The sequence below is a fragment of the Xyrauchen texanus genome, chromosome 46 (assembly GCF_025860055.1).
Source record: "Xyrauchen texanus isolate HMW12.3.18 chromosome 46, RBS_HiC_50CHRs, whole genome shotgun sequence".
NCBI classification, from domain to species: Eukaryota; Metazoa; Chordata; class Actinopteri; order Cypriniformes; family Catostomidae; genus Xyrauchen; species Xyrauchen texanus.
Genome location: NC_068321.1, coordinates 14,854,044 through 14,873,354, shown reverse-complemented (window position 1 = coordinate 14,873,354; position 19,311 = coordinate 14,854,044). Strand labels below are relative to the sequence as shown.

The following is a 19,311-nucleotide window of genomic DNA, read 5'->3' as shown; positions in this document are numbered from 1 at the left end:
GAAGTTTTGCTCCATCTGGGGCCTTGTCCTTTATGATAAGATCAGATAAGCCATTGTGAAAGCTCTGATATTGCATACATGCGAGTTCGTGTTCACATGCTGTTTCAGATTCTGAAATCCATCTCTATTTTTATGACAGAAAAATCTTTTAACAAGATTTGTTTGAAATTTTGACCATATTGCATCATGAAATGGTGGCACAGAAACATACAGTATAATGCTGTGGATTAGCTGGCCTCACATCTCTTTGACCCCATTGCTCTTTGATCATCAGAGTTCAACCTATGCGTTATTTTGACTATGGACTCAACCAGTCTTTGAGGACACTTTCAAATATTTTTTTTCTTGAGTAACATCAAACAAACACAAAGTGATGCAGCTGTAATGTAGCGATGCTTTGAAGTGTCAAGTCTCTTCACTTTAAACATCTCAGCCAGTGACCACTAATTTACAGTTTGCTGGGTTTTTGAACCCAGGCACTTCAAGTAACGACCCAATACAGTACCAAACTTGTAACTAAAATTGTTCTTCAAATCACATTGAATTGATTAAACTAACCAAAGGCCAAACAATATGCAAAATAACTGACAGGACATAGACTGAATAAGAAAATGTACAATTTTGTAAAGGCATAACCAACAGCAGAAGTGTAATTTACCAGTCTTACACATGGGCAAAACACTGGGCCAAATGTTGTATTTTTATTAGCCATATTACCATGCAACAGAATATGTTTGATCATAAAGTTTGATTGAATGCCAAATACCATGAAGTTTGATTGAATGGCCATATTTTTGACGTCAACAATGTTTTTTTTTTTTTTATGGAATAGCACATATGTAATGGAAAAAACTTGTGTTTACCCACAGGGTTAGACAAACCATTGTTTTGAACTTTGTGAGAAAAAGCCGATGAGTTACAAGGTTAGAGGTTAATAGCAGTTGTCATGATTTGTGCGCATGCCTGTTCCTAAGGGTATTAAGCTTGTCAGTGAGTTCATTTCTTTCGTTGGACATGGGAAACGAGAGAATGCAAAATCATCTAGTTGTTAAGCTGAAATCGAGTCCTTATTCGGGAACAGAGATACTGTTACCTCCATAAGGGGCATCAACACTCACAGTTTTCTTTCCGTCGTTTTTAGAAGAATGTCGTACACCTGTTGAAAACTGTAATGGAGAAGTATGCCTGCTTTAATATTGGTGGAATCATGATAATTGAATGGTATTCTGTTCGTTATAGGTTAAAGGTGGGGTATGTGATTTGCAAAACGGCCGCTAGATTTTGAAAATACACAACTCTAAGGTCCTACCTTTTCTCCTCCAACGCTGGCCCTGACTCCACCCATTCGAAAAACATGGACGCGCAATCATGCACGAGCGAAAACTCAGATGCGCAGTGTTCTAGCAGTGTTCTAGACTCACTAGTCAAACAATGCATTCACCTGTCAGACAATTTTTCAGAGCAAATTGTTGACACAGCAGGAGGAGGGGTTCGCATACCACTCTTGAAAGGTGTAGAGCTGATTTTCTCATAACTGTAAAAAAAAGAACATAGCCAGCCCTGGCGTCTGTACAGCGGTCTTCTATTCAAAACAGGATTCATAGAAATGTGGAACAACCCCACTAGCACTATAAAAGCTCTATTCTCCATACATAAACACAATCGCTTCCTGTTACTGGGTCACGAGCTTTCAGTATGCGCACGAACGGGACACGCGCGCCAGGGTGGTGGGGGGAGGGGGGCATGATACGACCGTTTGATTGACACATTTTCTGTCCAATGATTCTAGATGGTGTTGAAAATGATTGGCTGGAGTTTTTCGAGTCCTGCCCGTTCCACAGATGATTAAATTGCTTAATTTTCATTTCAGTGCTTCTAATTTACAGCCAGTAAGTGGGTTAGGAATAGGATTTCAAGTTATTTTGAAAAAATGGTCAAAAAAGAAAATCACATACCCCACCTTTAACTATAAATTTTTTGTGTTTTCCTTTCCTGTCTATTTTGGCATCTGTGTTTACTTGGGTTACACACAAAGATTTTCACATCACATTTAAAGGAAAAAAAAAGGTGCAATGAGAGTGAAATAATGACTAACATTCTGCTGTAACGGCCTGGCTTTTTTTTTATTTATGGAATAGCACATTTAAGGAAAGGAAACAACTCCTGTTTACCCACAAAGATCTACGAGCAATTGTTTTGGAACAACATGAAGGTGAGTAAATGACAATCAGGGCTGGACTGGGAAGAGAAATCTGCCCAGGATTTTACATGACAACTGGCCCAACTGTTGAGCTGGGTGGGGGGAGCCAAATGTTCGTGGTCCTTTTCTGTATATCACCGTGCCGTTTTGTGGTCCGTTCAGCATAACGCACCGGCTAAGTTTTACTTATCGCGGCCCATTCGGCACGTTTCGTTGCCGAACCACTGGCACGCTTGGTTCTCCCGATGGACATTCCGCCCCTGATCGGCCCAAAAATGCGTCGGCCCACTGGGAAAATGCCCTGTATACCAGATTACCAGTCCAGCCCTGATGAAAATTACAATTTCTGGGTGAACTATCCCTTTAAAGGTGGTGTGAAAATCTGTTTGTGTTACCTTAGTAAACACAGATGCTGACACAGACATAAAAGGATGGAGGAAAGCGAGTAATATGGGTTTGGAAGAACATGAGGGTGAGTAAATTATGACAAAATTTTCATGCATGGGTAAACTATCCCTTTAAAGCAGTATGACTGCTGTTGACTGGATTGCCAATTTAAGGCCTTGACCAGTTGGATTTATTCCATGATACTTGTCAGACTGCAGGAATGCTCTTATTCATGCCTTTTTTTTTACCAGTTAATTTCCTCTCTGTGCCAACAACTGAGAGGTATATTGGAACTGACACAAAGTTTATGAAGTAATACATTTTCTTAGAGGTCGAGTAATAAAGTAACATACATACCTGAAATTTGGCCATACAATCTCCATCTTGCTGGACAAGCCGAGATTCTCTGTGTTCCACTGAGCATGCTAATGGATCCGAAGGATACATCTGAGCAATTCGCATCTCACCCTTTAGCCTGCAGAAGTGAAGAAAGAAGATTTCTCTTCCTTCCTTAAACGAGTCAACTTCGCTGATTTCTTGCACTCTCCACAAGTCACGGCTGCCATTTTATGCACTCCTTCTCTCCGTACACACAGACACACACACACACACACACACACACACACACACACACACACACACACACACACACACACACACACACACACACCCTCTACCCTCCTCATGTATTATAGGCGTATCTGTTACCATATCTAATCATGTTATTGTTTAGTTTGTAGTCGGAAGTTTTTTTGACAGTATTGTATTGATTATTAATTGCTATTACTGCATCAAGAAACTTGGTTATACTTTAAAGAGAAGTGTTTTGGGATTGTTCTGCATACACCTGTACCAAGGGCTGGCAGGGGATGTCAGTGCTCGGTTTCAAGCCTTCATTGTTCCGCTTTTGAATGTTGATGTTCTCCAGACATTGGCTTTCTTAAGAGAACAATCCTATATTGAGACTGCTATACTGTCTAGACATTAGTCCCAAAATCCAGGGTGGTGCCCCAGCAATATTAATTCTTATTAATATTTTATTGATTTTGATAATTGATAGTTATCTTTGATGATTGTTGATTTGAAGGATAATTAATAGGGCTGTCAATCGATTACAATTTTTAATCAAATTAATTATATGGTGTCCAGATTAATTAATCGCATATACAAATATTTGCTGAGAGAGCCCCTCATATAACAATAATTCAATATATAATGATGAAATAATGATACATAGTTATCTATAAATATCGAAAAATTTATATATATATATATATATATATATATATATATATATATATATATATATAAATAAAATAAAAAATATTCAGATAATTAAAATGCATTACATTCTTGTGGCAGAAGAGTTCATCATTAATAAGACAATACAAAAAGCGGCTGTAGATTACAATGTTACAATGTTATTATGAGGTCTTGTTTAAGGACCCGTCAATGAACACCTGCGTCAGACATGCTTGTGTAGCGTCTTGGATGCGTTGCGTCATAAACATAAAGTTTTAGGTCACTGTGTCAAATTAAATATAGTTTAATACTTAGAACACATATTGAGATCCCTTAAGTTCGAATTTGTGCTCCATCAAGTGTTTTGAACGCAAGAACGTAACGCATGTTTGTGTTGTTCTGCTGCTCAAGGGTGTTTTTCTTCACTATATCAACTGTGCATTGTCATGCAGCTGAAGTTTCACTTACTGCCCTCTGGAGTAAACAGGTGGTACTACAATCTTGCATTTCTCAGGAATCTTCCATATTACGGTCCGGAGGCATTGCGATTAATGGTTAATTTTTTTAATGCGTTATTTTTAGTCAAATTAATCGCACTGAATTAACGTGTTAGATCGACAGCCCTAATAATTAATAATAATTTTAATGATTCTAATCAATGTTCTATTGATTTTAATAATTATCTTTGGATAATTATGAATTATTGCTAATTACCAAACCCGCTCCTGAATGAAGCCCCAACAACACCACAGGGCCAACACCAAAGAGCAGCTCAATAAGTAATGTACCACACAATCCATTTTAATGAGTTGAGAACATTTTAAAAGGTGTTGACAGATGATAACACAAATTTTTGCTGTGTTGTGGAAACAGTTTGGGTCTCTGAGGAGGTTTGAGGTAGAATGGTGTTCCTTCCTCAGTGCTAGCATTTAGTTCATCTAATCCAATTAGGTGAGGTTGAGAAGGGCAAAATGTCACAGAGTAGTAAACAATCATCTCATGTTGCGTGTCAGAGATTACTTAGAAACAATGCCTATTATCTCCACCTATACAAAGGTGTAAAAGGCAGTGCATTCGAGATCCACAGATTTCGGGGTTCTTAAGACAGGATTTAAAAACTAATTGGGTTTTTTTAAGAAATAAGATCATTGGCTCAAAAAATATTTGCACATTTAAATCATACTCAAAAATGTTTGAATTACACTGCATTAGTAAATGATGGTAGAACTATTCTCAGGGCCAACTTCTCTTATCCATTTTGCCATTACTTCTAACCTACTGATCCCATGGGGATTTTTGTGGAATTTAGTTCCCCTCAAGCTTAAACAGTTTCTAGAAGTGACCACTTGTGTAGTTCCAGAAAGTGTCCAAATACTTTTAATTTTGAACAGTATATCTATTGTTGTATAATTTATACAAATGTCTTAAAATGTCATTTTATCGAATGTTTTGCTTGAAAGGTTTGCTTGTGCTATCTTTCTTTAAAAAAATAAAATAAAAAAATTGGTTTGATATTTTATTTAATGCAATGAGATTCATACATTTTAGATGTGGATTCAGTGTCCAGATATCTCATTCAGAAAGGACCACAACATTGCACTGCTTTTAGTCACATCATCAAGTTTTGGTGTAATCAAAATCATCAGTTGTGAAAGTTGGCATATTGTTTCCTCTCTTTCTTTTTTTTTAAAGCCCAATATTGGCCATCTTGGCATCCCTCATGGCCCCTCTGAGGAAAAGGTTGCCGTAGTTACTGTTGATGACTGTGATGTGGCAATGGCTCTACGTTTCGGGGGGCAGATTGGGAACTACACCTGTGCAGCTCGCAGTACTCAAACAGGTCAAAAGAAGTAAGTGTTTTCTTCAAATCTACATAAAACAGCACTCACAACCCACTTTTCTTCTGTCATATGATATATATTTTTGAGTGAAACAAAAAAATATTGTTGGATGGGACTTTAGTTTATCCATCAGGAATTTATTGGATTGTGAAAATTACAGTAGGTGTTATATACCACACTGGAGCTGGGAGGTTGGAGGCAAGAGGTTAAAAAATAGTGGACTTGATGTCAACCAAAAAGAAAAGTGTTTTTTAGGCAGTTGTTACATGGCATAATGGCTGTAAATCACATGTTTCTTCATGATACTATCTTATATAGATTCTTTTAGCCAGCGATCCAGTGTTTGCTGATACCTCAGAGTATGCCGCGATGCAATTTATGTTTGATTCAGGGGCCTGCGATCAATATTATGATATTATGTGCTGATTTTACACAATCAGTTACATTTATTATCTCACAAGTGCAACCAAAATATAATTTGAATGTTTTATTGAGCTCTCTAAAAAGTGCAAATCCAGTATCCACATTGGGACATCCACATCAAATTAAGGTTCTTCAGTTGTTAATAAAATAATACAAAAAAATAAATAATATTAAATATAATATTACAATATAATGTAATACATACAAAAATATAATACATACTTATTGTCATCAGTCGATTGATTACAGCTCATTGCCTTAAACACTACAGTGACACTTTGTCATCTGTAAAACAGTCAAACAATTCTTTCAGTCCAAAATACTTACATACCAATGATAAAAGAATATGTGCTATCTGTGTTTTTTCTTGGCTAAAACATCCACAGTTGTATAAATTCTGTAAAGGTTTACTGTGATACATGTTATTAAGGGTATTGTTGTGTAGATGTGAATAGTTTTGTAAAAGATGTTGGTGCAGGGCAGGTGTTTTCTCTTTCCCTCTTTAGCGCTGTTCAGAATATCACACCTATTTAGGTGTTTGACGTGGTTGAAATGCTACAAAGCGCTTTAAAATAAAAAATGTGCATGTTGAATTCAAATGAGTCACATTTTTGGTCACATTTTATCGAGAGAAGCTGATTTAATATTAATTTAAATTTAAATGTAATTTATTGTTAGCCGCTCTGGGCTATCCTGTCACTGGAGCTTGCATTTCGAGGGGAGCCCGGTTGACATGCGCGCACAGATAGAGCAGAGCGCAACTTCAGGCTTTAATCACTCACATCCGTGTCCCACATGAGAAGCGTATTCCAACGGCAGTAATAATAATTGTATTATTATTACTTGTTACTATTGAGAAACGTATGATATTCTGGTTTTTAAGAAGTTGTATACACAGTTTTGGATTTTTTTTAATGTCTGAAGGATTTTTCTCAAGGCACCCCTGATCTCACCAGATGGCACCCCAGTTGAGAAACGCTGCACTAGAAGAAAGGTGGCTTCAAAAGTGAATAGCCATGGACTAAAAGCAACAATACTCCAATTTTGATTTCATGGGGCCTTTATGAGAGTCATTATTTATTATTTCATTTTTACTTTAAAAAATCTTTGTCTAGATACCTACTTAAAATCACAACTAGTTGTCCTGTTCCTTCTCTCTTTCTTTTCTCACTCTCTGTCTTTCACATTCATTCATCCCTCCACTGTCCCAAGTCCTCAGGGCATAAAATATTGCACTGAAAGGGAGAGTGTGATGGGGTAGAGGAACTTGAGCATGCATAGGCATTCTAACACCAGACTGGTGTTGAATAGCTGATCATTACAGGAGATTACATAGCATTCTGCTATTCCCCTCTTACTCAGCTCCATCTTTTTTTCCTAATCTCCACCAATCTGCACTCTGACTCATGTCAAACCAGTTTTATGAGCTCTACACTGGAACCACACTCCCGGCTTATCTGCAGCTGGGATTTGCCATTGTAGGCTAATTGTGTTTCTGTTTCGAGAACAGTTCTGTTTGAGATGATGCAAGTTCATCGGAGATAAGTGGAGATATGGTTGGTAAAGCTTCGCAATGCAACTGCTCGGGTCAGACCATATGCTCACAGTAAGTGCTGACCCATAAACCTGCAGATCAACCTGGATTTATGGGTCACAACATGAATTGTAGATGAAAGGCACTGCCGTCCTCAATTCTGTAAAGCCATGATGTTGGAAAGCCACAACTACAGCATATTCTGGCTAAAATAAAACAAGTAAAAAATTATATATTACATTTCAGATAATGAGTCATAAAACTGCAAAACATCAGTACACAGCTTTTAATAGCTTGGCACATTTTATGCTTTAATGCAATGTAAGCTGCTTTGTATTTCCGTGAAAGTAACTTTAATGTTTAATTTGACTATGTAATCACACATAAGAAGCTTGCACAGCTTGCATTTATTGGTAGTTGACATTAAATACTTTTTGGAAATTTTGATGTCCTGCAGCGGACATGCTATTCTCCATCTGAAACTATTTTAAACAGCATTTTGCTAATTATTGTATTATATTTATGCATGCAGCATAAAACTTAATTAAGAATTAAGATATAGCTTCCTTTATACATTCATTAAATTTTTGGCCTAAAATGCGGAAATAAACTACAGTGAGGAAAACTGTATATAAATAGTTGTGAATGGGATACCACAGCAAATATAATTTTTGTATGATTGCAAATATAATTTTTGCAAATATTACATTTACACTAACCGCAAAGGAAAAAAACCCACTGTTACATTTCCATAACATTCCAAAAGAGGGAAAAAATAGAGAGTGATGGACAACAGCTGTATATGAAACTCCCATCAGAGCAGTGTTAACTAGTTATTTTAAATGAATGCCATGGTAAATAAATAAATTAAATGCTATATATATATATATATATATATATATATATATATATACATTTCTAGATTTATGCTGTTAAATAAGTCAGAATTGCCAGCTATGAAAAGGGTCTACCCTCTGCCTACTCATTTTCAAAAATATGGTATAATGCCTGTGAATCTAACCTTATTACACCTTATATTGTGTCACATAGTTAGTGGAGAATGTTTTTAAAGTGTTTTGGTATAAGTTTCATGGATCTTTCTATGTCTATTCAGGTCACTGGATCTCACTGGTCCTCTGCTCCTGGGTGGGGTTCCAAATCTGCCTGAGGATTTCCCTGTACAGAACCGAGACTTTGTGGGTTGCATTAGGAACCTGACCATCGACAGCAAGCCCATAGACATGGCTGACTTCATCGCACACAACGGCACCTTAGCAGGTTACTAACTGTGTAGCTCATGAAAATACAAGGTTTTTCATGAATGGTTGCATTCATGAAAGCCTACATTTACACATCAACAACATATATTCTGTGTTCAGCAACTTTGCCCACCCAGACATGATGAAGTAATGATTAAGTAATGAGGAAATAAGATGGATAGCTTTTTCCCCTAAAGGTGTGTTCCTGGCTGTGTGTAGCATCTGCCACTCTGCATTTCTTTTTGAACACCCGTTTAATGATAAGGGTTTCATTGTAAAAGAATTTGGAAATTATCATGAAAAACAAAGTTACAGTATGACTGCTTTTGGCACAAAAATCTTGACAAAATTTTAAGTGGACCTCAGAGTAAGAAAACAAAACAATTTGTGTTATGACCTATTAATAGAGGTGTTTCAATGCACTATTCAGTTAAAGTTTTTCTTTCTTTTATAATCATCCATTAGTAGATGCCAAACTCAGACCCTAATATTTAAAATAAGCCTTTCCTTTCTATTCAGGTTGTGCAGCAAAACGTGACTTTTGTACCAAAGTTGTTTGTCAGAATGGAGGAGTTTGTGTGAATAAATGGAACACCCACATCTGTAACTGCCCATTAGGCTATGGAGGAAAGAATTGTGAACATGGTAAGATCCTCTTTTACTCTTTTATTTCTTTGAATATCTCCACCTTTGACTTCATCTTACTTACTTATATACACTTCCACAGACACTTAGACACACCTCACGTAGATTACCTGAATTTGCCCTGGGCCTCCTAAAATACCAATGTGTACACAAATCCAATGACTCGTACTTGTGACTAAGACACATATTGAAGAATTCTGGCTTTCCTTCAAAATGTTTAATATATCTTTGCATTTCATTACCCCTTTAGCCTACACTGTAACTTAACTGATTTAGCACAATATGTAGTTGGATTTGCTTCACTTTTGCTACTCTATATTGGCAACCAAATTGATTAATTAATCAAGTTGCTTAATTGTTTTGGTAATTAGTATGTATATTTTAATTTCTGGAATACTTCAGGAAGTGCTGAAATTGTTGGTTCTAGTAAATTGAAGTATTTTCTCCACTGCAAATCTATTTGAGTAAGTACATTATAATCACAAAGAGTCCACCTAACAGGGAGTGAAGATTTGAAGTAGGAAATGGGATTGCAAGTGGCTTAACATTTTCTGCAAGCTTAGTTTGACCTAATTTCCTGTAGGGAAACGCGGTTGAACTAGTTATTTGTGCTTATCAATTGGATGAGGGGATCACGCATGTTATGAGACTATAAGAACATAAAAAGCTGTAGACCTCCAATGACAGTGGAACTCAAGATGTTGATTCGATTATTTTAAACTGCTTCTTAAAATACGTATATTAAAAATTAGGTCTTGTACAGGAGGTTTACTTGATAAAGTAATCCTTACTGTTATTTATGGGCCTTTTTAGTAATATCAATAATTGCCTATTAATTCCATGCCATTTTCACTGTTCTGTTGAAATGAAATGAAAATGAAACATTTGAAATAAAAATGTGGTTATTAGTTCAATTTGAATAACCAATTTTGAATATGCTCAAGAACGTGTTTCACAGAAGAAAGTTTAGTAAAATATTTGGAAAATGGTATGTAAGAATGTTCGGCATTGTTCATTAACAAATCATCTGGATGACTAGGAAGCATTTCTCGGCACACGAATGATAGTGATTATTTCTGGCTTGAGATAGAAAAGAACGTCAAAGCATGGTGGCATTTCCCTCAGCATGTGTTTGTTTAATTTAATAGACTTAATCACTTAATAAAACAACTTTGTTTTGTCTGATTGTCATCCAAATTATGTTTATTGTTATGTCTGGAATTACTTTAGCCTGTCTGATGGTCTTCTTTCTGTAGTAATGCCTGCCCCCCTGCATTTCGATGGCAACGCCCTGGTGTCATGGAGCGAGACTGATATCACCATTGCCATCCCCTGGTACATGGGTCTTATGTTTCGCACACGAAAGAGTACTGGTGTTCTGTTACAGGCCAGCGCTGGGGAGTTCTCCAAGATTAATCTGATGGTCAGTATTATGATTCAGTGGCCTGTAAGTTATACTATTATCATTACAATAATTCAGTGCATCTAGAAATCATCCTGTTGAGTTGGGGGAAAAATAAAAACTGTATTAAAGATGTGGTTGGTGAAATGGGGGCCACACTTACCTTGCAGGTTGGATGTTCTACTTGATATTCTGTATGTCTCCTGTTAATTTAACAAGATTTAGCCCTATAGAGCTATTCAGTCGTATAAATACTACATACAGCATACATGCACGGCTAATACAGATACAAGGAAAACATTATTAGAGGTAAAAAGTACATTTCTTAGTTGTTTCCAAGTCTTTACTGAATTATAGTTATATATGATAAATTGATACAGATCTGATGCTGCCGGGTTTGACTGAGAAGCAGATCTGTAAATAAAATTATACATAACTTTTAATTCACTGCTTGTTATGTATATATTAGCTTTTTATATTTTAGCTTATTTTGTTGAGGCAAGTGGCTTATTTTCGACTTGTTTTTCCAGATCAGGTCTCTTGTTTCTGTTGCGAGGTCTGGCAACACTGCAATTGGTATTTCACCCACCCATTAGTGCAGAGTACTGTCATTTTAAAAATAACTTTATTAACCGTTGTTTTATTTTGTTCTAAACGGTAACCATTTGGAAAGGAGGCTGTGGAACTTCTGAACCAGAACGAAAAAATACAGTTTTTGCTACTGTACCTTAAGACCTCTATATGTAAAATATAACAATACCCCTGCCAAGCTAATGAATACTGAATTGACACTTATAGTAAATGTGGGTGGTCATCTTCATATTGATGAAGATTTAATACTAGTTTAATAATTTCTGGGTGGACTGGGGAGAGAGCTTTGCATTGTGAACAAACATTGATGTCTACATAATAAAACACTTTAATGAAGCAGATAGATACTGTAAAATGTTCCATGCATTTCACAGCCACATTCAGTGTATAACTACATGTTATTCCAGGTGAACAACAGACATTTAAGGTTCCAGGTGCTTCTGGGTCTGAGACGGGTGGCGCTTCTGGATTTCCCTCAGGTCCGTGTTGAAGACGGCAAATGGCACCATGTACTTGTCGAGCTCAACAGTGGAAAAGATGGCAAAGACATCAAATACGTGGCTCTCGTCTCTTTGGACTACGGCATGTTTCAGGTATATCATCCCAATATTTATTTACACATATCTTCTCTGCTGAGACAAACACCCTAAAACAGATTTGATGATTTTAGCTGGTCTCCCAACCTGATCAGACTGGTCTGTTGACTGGGTTTGGAGGGGTTTTAGGCAATTTTCAGCTGGTTAGCCTGAGCGTCCAGCTGGCTGCCCAGCTAAACAACCTGAACAATTAGCCAGGCAAGGAGAACAGCTTAATCCAGCAAATATCCTGGTCCACATTAAGACAGGGCTGTATGTGCAGTTTTAGTTTTCTTTGCATTTATAATTTTTTATATTGTTTTGATATGTAGAGAACAGTGGAGATTGGCAATGAGTTGCCTGGGCTTAAACTGAAGAATCTGTTTATCGGTGGACTGCTTAAAAAAGACGGCACAGTCCAGGGTGGATTTACTGGTTGCATGCAGGTAAACCACACACACAACCATAAACAAACTGTCTGTTTTGTGTTGTTCATATGATATATCATGTGGTCATCTTGCAGGGTTTGCGAATTGGCGAGACCTCTACCAATACTGCTAACATTAACATGCGGCAGGCAGTGAAAATTCGTGCTATAGATGGATGTAATATACCTGATACATGTCAGTCCAATCTGTGCCCAACACACAGTCACTGCAGTGAAAACTGGGCCTCTCATACATGTGTCTGTGTACCAGGTAATGCCACAAGTGTTCAAGACCACAAAAGAGCTTTAGAGCAATTATGTACACTCACCGGCCACTTTATTAGGTACATCTGTACATCTACTTATTCATGCAATTATCTAATCAGCCAATTGTGTGGCAGCAGTGTAATGTATAAAATTATGCTGATATGGGTCAGGAGCTTCAGTTAATGATCACATCAAACATCAGAATGAGGAAAAAAATGTGATCTCAGTGATTTAGACCGTGGCATGATTGTTGGTGCCAGACAGGCTGGTTTGAGTATTTTTGTATCAGCTAATCTCCTGGGAGATGCACAACAATCCCTAGAGTGTATAGAGATTTGCGCAAAAAACAAACAATGAACAGCAGTTCTGTTGACAAAAACTTTGATTAGAGAGGTCAACAGAGAATGGGCAGACTGGTTCAAGCTGACAGAAAGGCTATGGAACTCCGATAACCACTCTGTACAATTGTAGTGAGCAGAATAGCATCTCAGAATGCACAACACATCGAACCTTGAGGCGGATGGGCTACAACAGCAGAAGACCACTTTGGGTTCCACTTCTGTCAGCCATGAACAGAAAACTGAGGCTGCAGTGGGCTTAACATTTCTCAGCAGAAATCCAGATTTGTAAAACCAGGCGATATTTTCTGTTCTAATCTGACTGTTGTGGTGCCCGGAGGGGTCTTCTGCTGCTGTAGCCCATTCGCCTCAAAGTTCGACGTGTTGTACGTTCAGTAATGCATTTCTGCATTGCACTGTTGTTACGCGTGTTTATTTTGATCACTGTCACCTTGAACCAGTCTTGCTATTCTCCTCTGACCTCTATCATTAACAAGCCATTTTCGCCCACAGAACTGCCGCTCGCTGGATGTTTTTTGTTTTCGCACCATTCTCTATACACTGTAGAGACTGTTGCGCATGAAAATTCCAGGAGATCAGCAGATACAGAAATACTCAAACCAGCCTGTCTGGCACCAACAAACATGCCATGGTCTAAATCCTAGAGATCAAATTTTTTCTCATTCTGATGGTTGATATGAACATTAACTGAAGCTCCTGACCCATAATTGCATGATTTTATATATTACACTGCTGCCACCTGATTGGCTGTTTAGATAATTGTATGAATAATTAGTTGTACAGGTACGGGTGTACCTAATAAAGTGGCAAGTGAGTGTATATACTATATATGTATATATACTGTATATATAAATTAATTAAAATGTAAGTGTCATGTTTTACTGTATATCTTTGACACATGCTCACTTTCTCTCTTTTTCTCCCTTTTTCCCATTCACTGTGCACCAGGTTACTTTGGGAGAGATTGTGTGGATGCATGTCTCTTAAATCCTTGTGAACACACTTCCACCTGTTTGCGCAAACCTGGCACCAAGCATGGCTACAGCTGTGAGTGTGGACACAATTACTACGGCCAATACTGCGAGTACAAGTGAGGCTTTCTCTTATGCTTTGGTTCATTCAATCATTCATTCACTCATTCACAGGGTTGGGAATCAAGAACCGGTTCTCATTCATACTATAACAATAACAATAACTCACAAATTATCAGTTTGAATCGGTCTTATGACTCCCCAAACTCACTTGGAATGGTTACTGAGTTAACATCAGATTCACTCACTAATCCTCAAGCCATTACTTTCAGTTATGTCCGACTCAAATTGAAACAAGAACTGTTTGGGGCCATTCAGACATTTATTGTGACCCACCCTAAAAGAAAAAGTTAGCCACAGCATAACGTATAGAACAGAGCACAGGTGTCTCCAGAAGTTCTTTTTAACTTGAAACAGCATCTAAAAAAATTTAGCACTCATGCACAAAAAGCTGAAAAAAAACAGCAAAGTAGCGCAACAGTCAAGGACGTGCGCCTAGAAAAACTATTGAAAAACAGTGCAGATGGATGCAAAAGTGTGTTAGGTGTGAACAGCCCCTTACTGAGAAATGTGTACTTAAAGGGATAGTTCACCCCAAAAATTAAAATTCTCATCATTCACTCACCCTCATGCCATCCCATATGTGTATTCCATTTTTCTTCTGCTGAACACAAGCAAAGATTTTTAGAAGAATATTTCAGCTCTGTAGGTCCTCACAATGCAAGCGAATGGGTACCAAAAATGTGAAGCTCCTAAAAGCACATAAAGGCAGCATAAAAGTAATCCAGTGGTTAAATCCATATCTTCAGAAGTTATGTGATTGGTGTGGATGAGAAAAATAACAATATTTGAATCCTTTTTTACTATAAATTCTCATTCCTACCCAGTAGGTGGCGACATGTTCAAAGAATGCAAATCACCAAAAACAAAGAAGAATGTGAAAGTGGAGATTGATTGTAAAAAGGATTAAAATATTTTTCTTTTCTCATCCACACCTATCATATCGCTTCTGAGGAAATGGATTAAACCACTGGAGTCTTATGGATTACTACTTTTATGATGCCTTTATGTGCTTTGGAGCTTCACAATTTGGTACCCATTCACTTGCATTGTGAGGACCAACAGAGCTGAAATATTTTTCTAAAAATCTTCATTTGTGTTCAGCAGAAGAAAGAAAGTCATACACAAATCAGCTTGAATGGCATGAGGGTGAGTAAATGATGAGAAAAGTTTCATTTTTGGGTGAACTATCCCTTTAGAGGTGCTATAAGCGATTTTAGTGAAGCGTTCACGTGACTGAGCAGTTGATTTAGCCACGCCTCCTCATTCCAAAAGATAATTTTAAGACAAAAACTGAGCAAAACAGCAGAATTTTTTGTTCCTGTGTTTGTCAAATTCAACAGTGGCTTAATAGCACCGTCAACTTACAAGCATTATGAATCATAGCCTCAATGATCTGCTTCAAATGAGAACAAGCTAAATGATTGACAGGTGAAAAGCAACATTTTTGTTTGCGTCTACAGCTGTCACAGAGACTGGTGAGATATCTCGGGCACTTATTTAATTCCTATCTTTAAGGGAGTATAAAAATTATTTGTATGCTTTTTCATAAAACACATTTTTACTGCACCTTTAAGGTTTGTAAAACTTAAATTATTCTATGTATTGACTTGTTGTTTATACTGTATAACAATATGTAGTCTAAGATTCAGAAAATGTTTTTGTAGTAATAAATTATACTTTGATGAAAAAATTTAATCTTAAAATATAATACCAAAAATTTGTTTTTGCTCTGTATATTTGAATATACAGAATAGTCCAATATGTTGTGTAGACCTTTTTTTGAGGTGGGGATGCTTCTTCAAAAGTACTAAAATAATTGTTAATGAAATCATTAATTGGAATTGAAATCAATTGATAAATTCCATACAATTACCATCCCTTTTAATTCATTCATGTATGTATTCATTCATTCATTCATTCAATTATTCATTCATTCAATCATTCATTCATTATCCTTCATCTTTCCTGCCTAACTGGCAAGAAATGCATGCCTCTTAATTTCAGGACTTAAATTAAAGATCTATGTTAACATTTTAATGTTTAGTTTTGTAATTGGTGAGGATTAGGAAAATACTGATGGTCCTACAGCATGGTACATGCTGTAACATGCTCACTGACAGCAGCTTTACAATTTAATGGTCTGTTTCTTGAATTTCCAGTGCTTAACAAATCAAACAAAGTAACAAACATTCGAAGGCTATGCTAGGAGGTGGTGAAAGCTGTCACAGCAAATGCTGCAAGTGTTTGTGAGGAGCTTTAAATTTTGGCTTTGTTATTCAGGATGTCTCTGATGCCCAAACTTATTTTTTTATTTTGCAACACATAAAAAAGACAGACTGTTGGAATGAGCCAGTACTTGGCCAGACTTTCATCCATTAAATATTAGTTGTTCTTTAGCAAAGTCCCTTGAATTAAAAATATTAATTAAAACAAATATTTTGAAATTTAGTTTAAGTGACTTGAATGAAATATTCTCTTATAAATTCTAACAAAGATAGCAGGCTTGGAATGTTATATTGCTTTTGCCCAGTCAGATCTGTTTTGCAATTCCTTTTTCAGTTCAGTCATTTAAGCTGTGTCTCAGTTCTTCAGTGAAAAATGTACACTGTCTGTGTCTCATTCTATGAAGTTTGAAGTGCATTCTGATTCATCTCTACTTTAAATGGTCTTTTTCTAGACACTGTTGCATTCTTATATTTCTCTTTTTCCTCTTTCTCCTTTGCACACATGTGCACACACACACAGAGGGGACCAGCCTTGTGCTCGTGGCTGGTGGGGATACCCGACCTGTGGGCCCTGTAACTGCGATGTCAGCAAAGGCTTCAAAAGGGACTGTAATAAAACCACAGGAGAGTGTAGCTGCAAGGTACGTTGCAAGTGACTGCATGCTCCAAATTCTCAATAAAAAATCACAACACAGGAAGTGGAGTAACAGTAGGCATTTTAAATAGTATATCAACAATCCTCTAGCATCTTAATTTTACTAGAAACTAATTAATATTATTTTAAAGTAGTGTCATATATTGAAAAAAACCCTCAAACTTATCACTATGTTCAAAAACATTTAAACATTTTTTTCTTTTCTTCATTAATCACAGGTTAATACTTTTAAAATGTATTTTTATTTTTTTCATGATTTTTCAGGACAATTACTACCTGCCTCCTGGTGGGGACACTTGCTACCCATGCGATTGTTTTCACCTTGGGGCACATTCCCGAACATGTGACCATGTGACTGGTCAGTGTGCCTGTAAGATGGGTGTGGTGGGCCGCCAGTGCAACCGTTGTGACAACCCCTTCGCAGAGGTGACGGTCGGGGGATGTGTGGGTATGTATGCAGTCAATCACCCAAACGCTCAAATAGTCCATATGACTAAAGCAAAACTTCAAACTTTAAAAATGCACTGTATGGCAAATGCAGAACTTGGACAGACTTATAACTGAAAATTATGAAGCAAAAAATATAAAAGCAGTTTTTGAATGTAGATTATATGTGCATGCACAGCATTACAAAAATTAAGTGCATTAAACTCTTTGTGAGTGCCTTCACTAATTATGAGCATGTCAGGATGGAGTATGTGTAATGATTTCTCGGAACAGAAATGATGGCCATCATTAAGACTTGCAATCACAAGCCTTGTTAGTGACACTAAACATCTGTTAGGCCTGATTTTCCTTGCTCTCTCTCCATCTCACTTTCTATTTTATGTTATTTAGTGATTTATGATGGCTGTCCCAAAGCCTTTAAAGATGGTATCTGGTGGCCCAGGACTATGTTTGATGGCCCTGCAGCCACTAACTGCCCAAAAGGATCCAGTGGTGAGTCAAGACATTAGACAAATGTTTCATGTACTAATTCAAGAATTTACACTACCAGTCAAAAGTTTGGACACACTGACTTTATGATTTATCTGTGTGGTGTCACAGGCACAGCTTTCCGTCATTGCAGCAATAATAAAGGTTGGCTTCCACCAGAGCTCTTCAACTGCACTTCCCTCAGCTTCTCAAAGCTGAAGAAAGAGGTTTGTGTCTCCTTTTTGTGTGTTGTAAGAGCATCACAAAGAATCACAACTAAGAAGTTCAATGTTTGATTGTGCATTATCATGGGACTCTTAACATTTTACTACAGTTGAAATGATTCTAGAAGTGGTCAAGGTTTCTTTTTTTTGGGTAATTTTTCAATTTTTTGACTAAGAGTGAGGATCTTCATACTAATGCTTCTCGAATGGATGGAGAAAGAACAAAAAGCCTGGCAGGCCTGCTGCACTCTGCCATGAGCCACACTGATCGTCTATTTGGAAACGACGTGAAGACCGCCTATCACCTGCTGACCAGTGTCTTAGAACATGAGAGTTTGCAGCAGGGCTTTGAGCTCACCGCCACTCATGATTCAGACTTTAATGAGGTACAGATGCACTTTCAGCACTTTGTTTTTTGTATTTTAGATTTTTTTTTTAAACAGTTCGAACAAATGTGTTTTACAATTGAGAGTATGGAACACAACATTTATGTCTTTGAATTTTAAGTGCATTTTAAAAGATAGCCTTGCTGGAAAAACGGGTCATAACAGCTTATGGTGGTCTAGCTGGATTTGGAACATGGTTTGTTTCAGGTCCAAAGTGGTCTTCTACTCCAACTCGCCTGACCAAGATGGTCAACCAGTACAATGATCTACCATATAAAGCTGGTTTTGCTGGATTTTCCAGCAGGGAATCCTTTACAGTTCATATCTAAAAAATCCAATGCCCTAAGGCCAGCACGTTTATTGATAATTATATATATACACTAACTAAGGACTTTATTAATAAAGTTCCCAACATGGTCTTCTACTGTTGTATCCATCCGCCTCAAGGTTTGATGTGTTGTGCATTATGAAATGCTATTTAGCTCACTATAATTGAACAGAGCGGTTATCTGAGTTACCGTAGGCTTTCTGTCAGCTCAAACCAATCTAGCCATTCTTCATAGACCTCTCTCATCAGCAAGGCTTTTTTGTCCACAGAACTGCCACTCACTGGATGTTTTTTGTTTTTGGCAGCATTCTGAGTAAACTCTAGATTTGTGT

The 19,311-nt window shown here is 37.1% G+C and overlaps 1 protein-coding gene across 1 annotated transcript in view; it reads left to right on the top strand.

Annotated features, from left to right (window-relative positions):
* The window catches only part of celsr1b (cadherin EGF LAG seven-pass G-type receptor 1b), an 87,356-nt gene that overhangs the window by 43,842 nt on the left and 24,203 nt on the right, over window positions 1-19,311 (top strand). Inside the window, exons 6-18 of the mRNA XM_052119418.1 lie at window positions 5,522-5,679; window positions 8,742-8,905; window positions 9,406-9,531; window positions 10,788-10,954; window positions 11,932-12,117; window positions 12,432-12,545; window positions 12,623-12,797; window positions 14,101-14,242; window positions 16,992-17,112; window positions 17,391-17,574; window positions 17,964-18,065; window positions 18,174-18,268; window positions 18,442-18,651. Coding sequence (XP_051975378.1) covers window positions 5,522-5,679; window positions 8,742-8,905; window positions 9,406-9,531; window positions 10,788-10,954; window positions 11,932-12,117; window positions 12,432-12,545; window positions 12,623-12,797; window positions 14,101-14,242; window positions 16,992-17,112; window positions 17,391-17,574; window positions 17,964-18,065; window positions 18,174-18,268; window positions 18,442-18,651 — 1,944 coding nt within the window. The remainder of the gene's footprint in view (window positions 1-5,521; window positions 5,680-8,741; window positions 8,906-9,405; window positions 9,532-10,787; window positions 10,955-11,931; window positions 12,118-12,431; window positions 12,546-12,622; window positions 12,798-14,100; window positions 14,243-16,991; window positions 17,113-17,390; window positions 17,575-17,963; window positions 18,066-18,173; window positions 18,269-18,441; window positions 18,652-19,311) is intronic.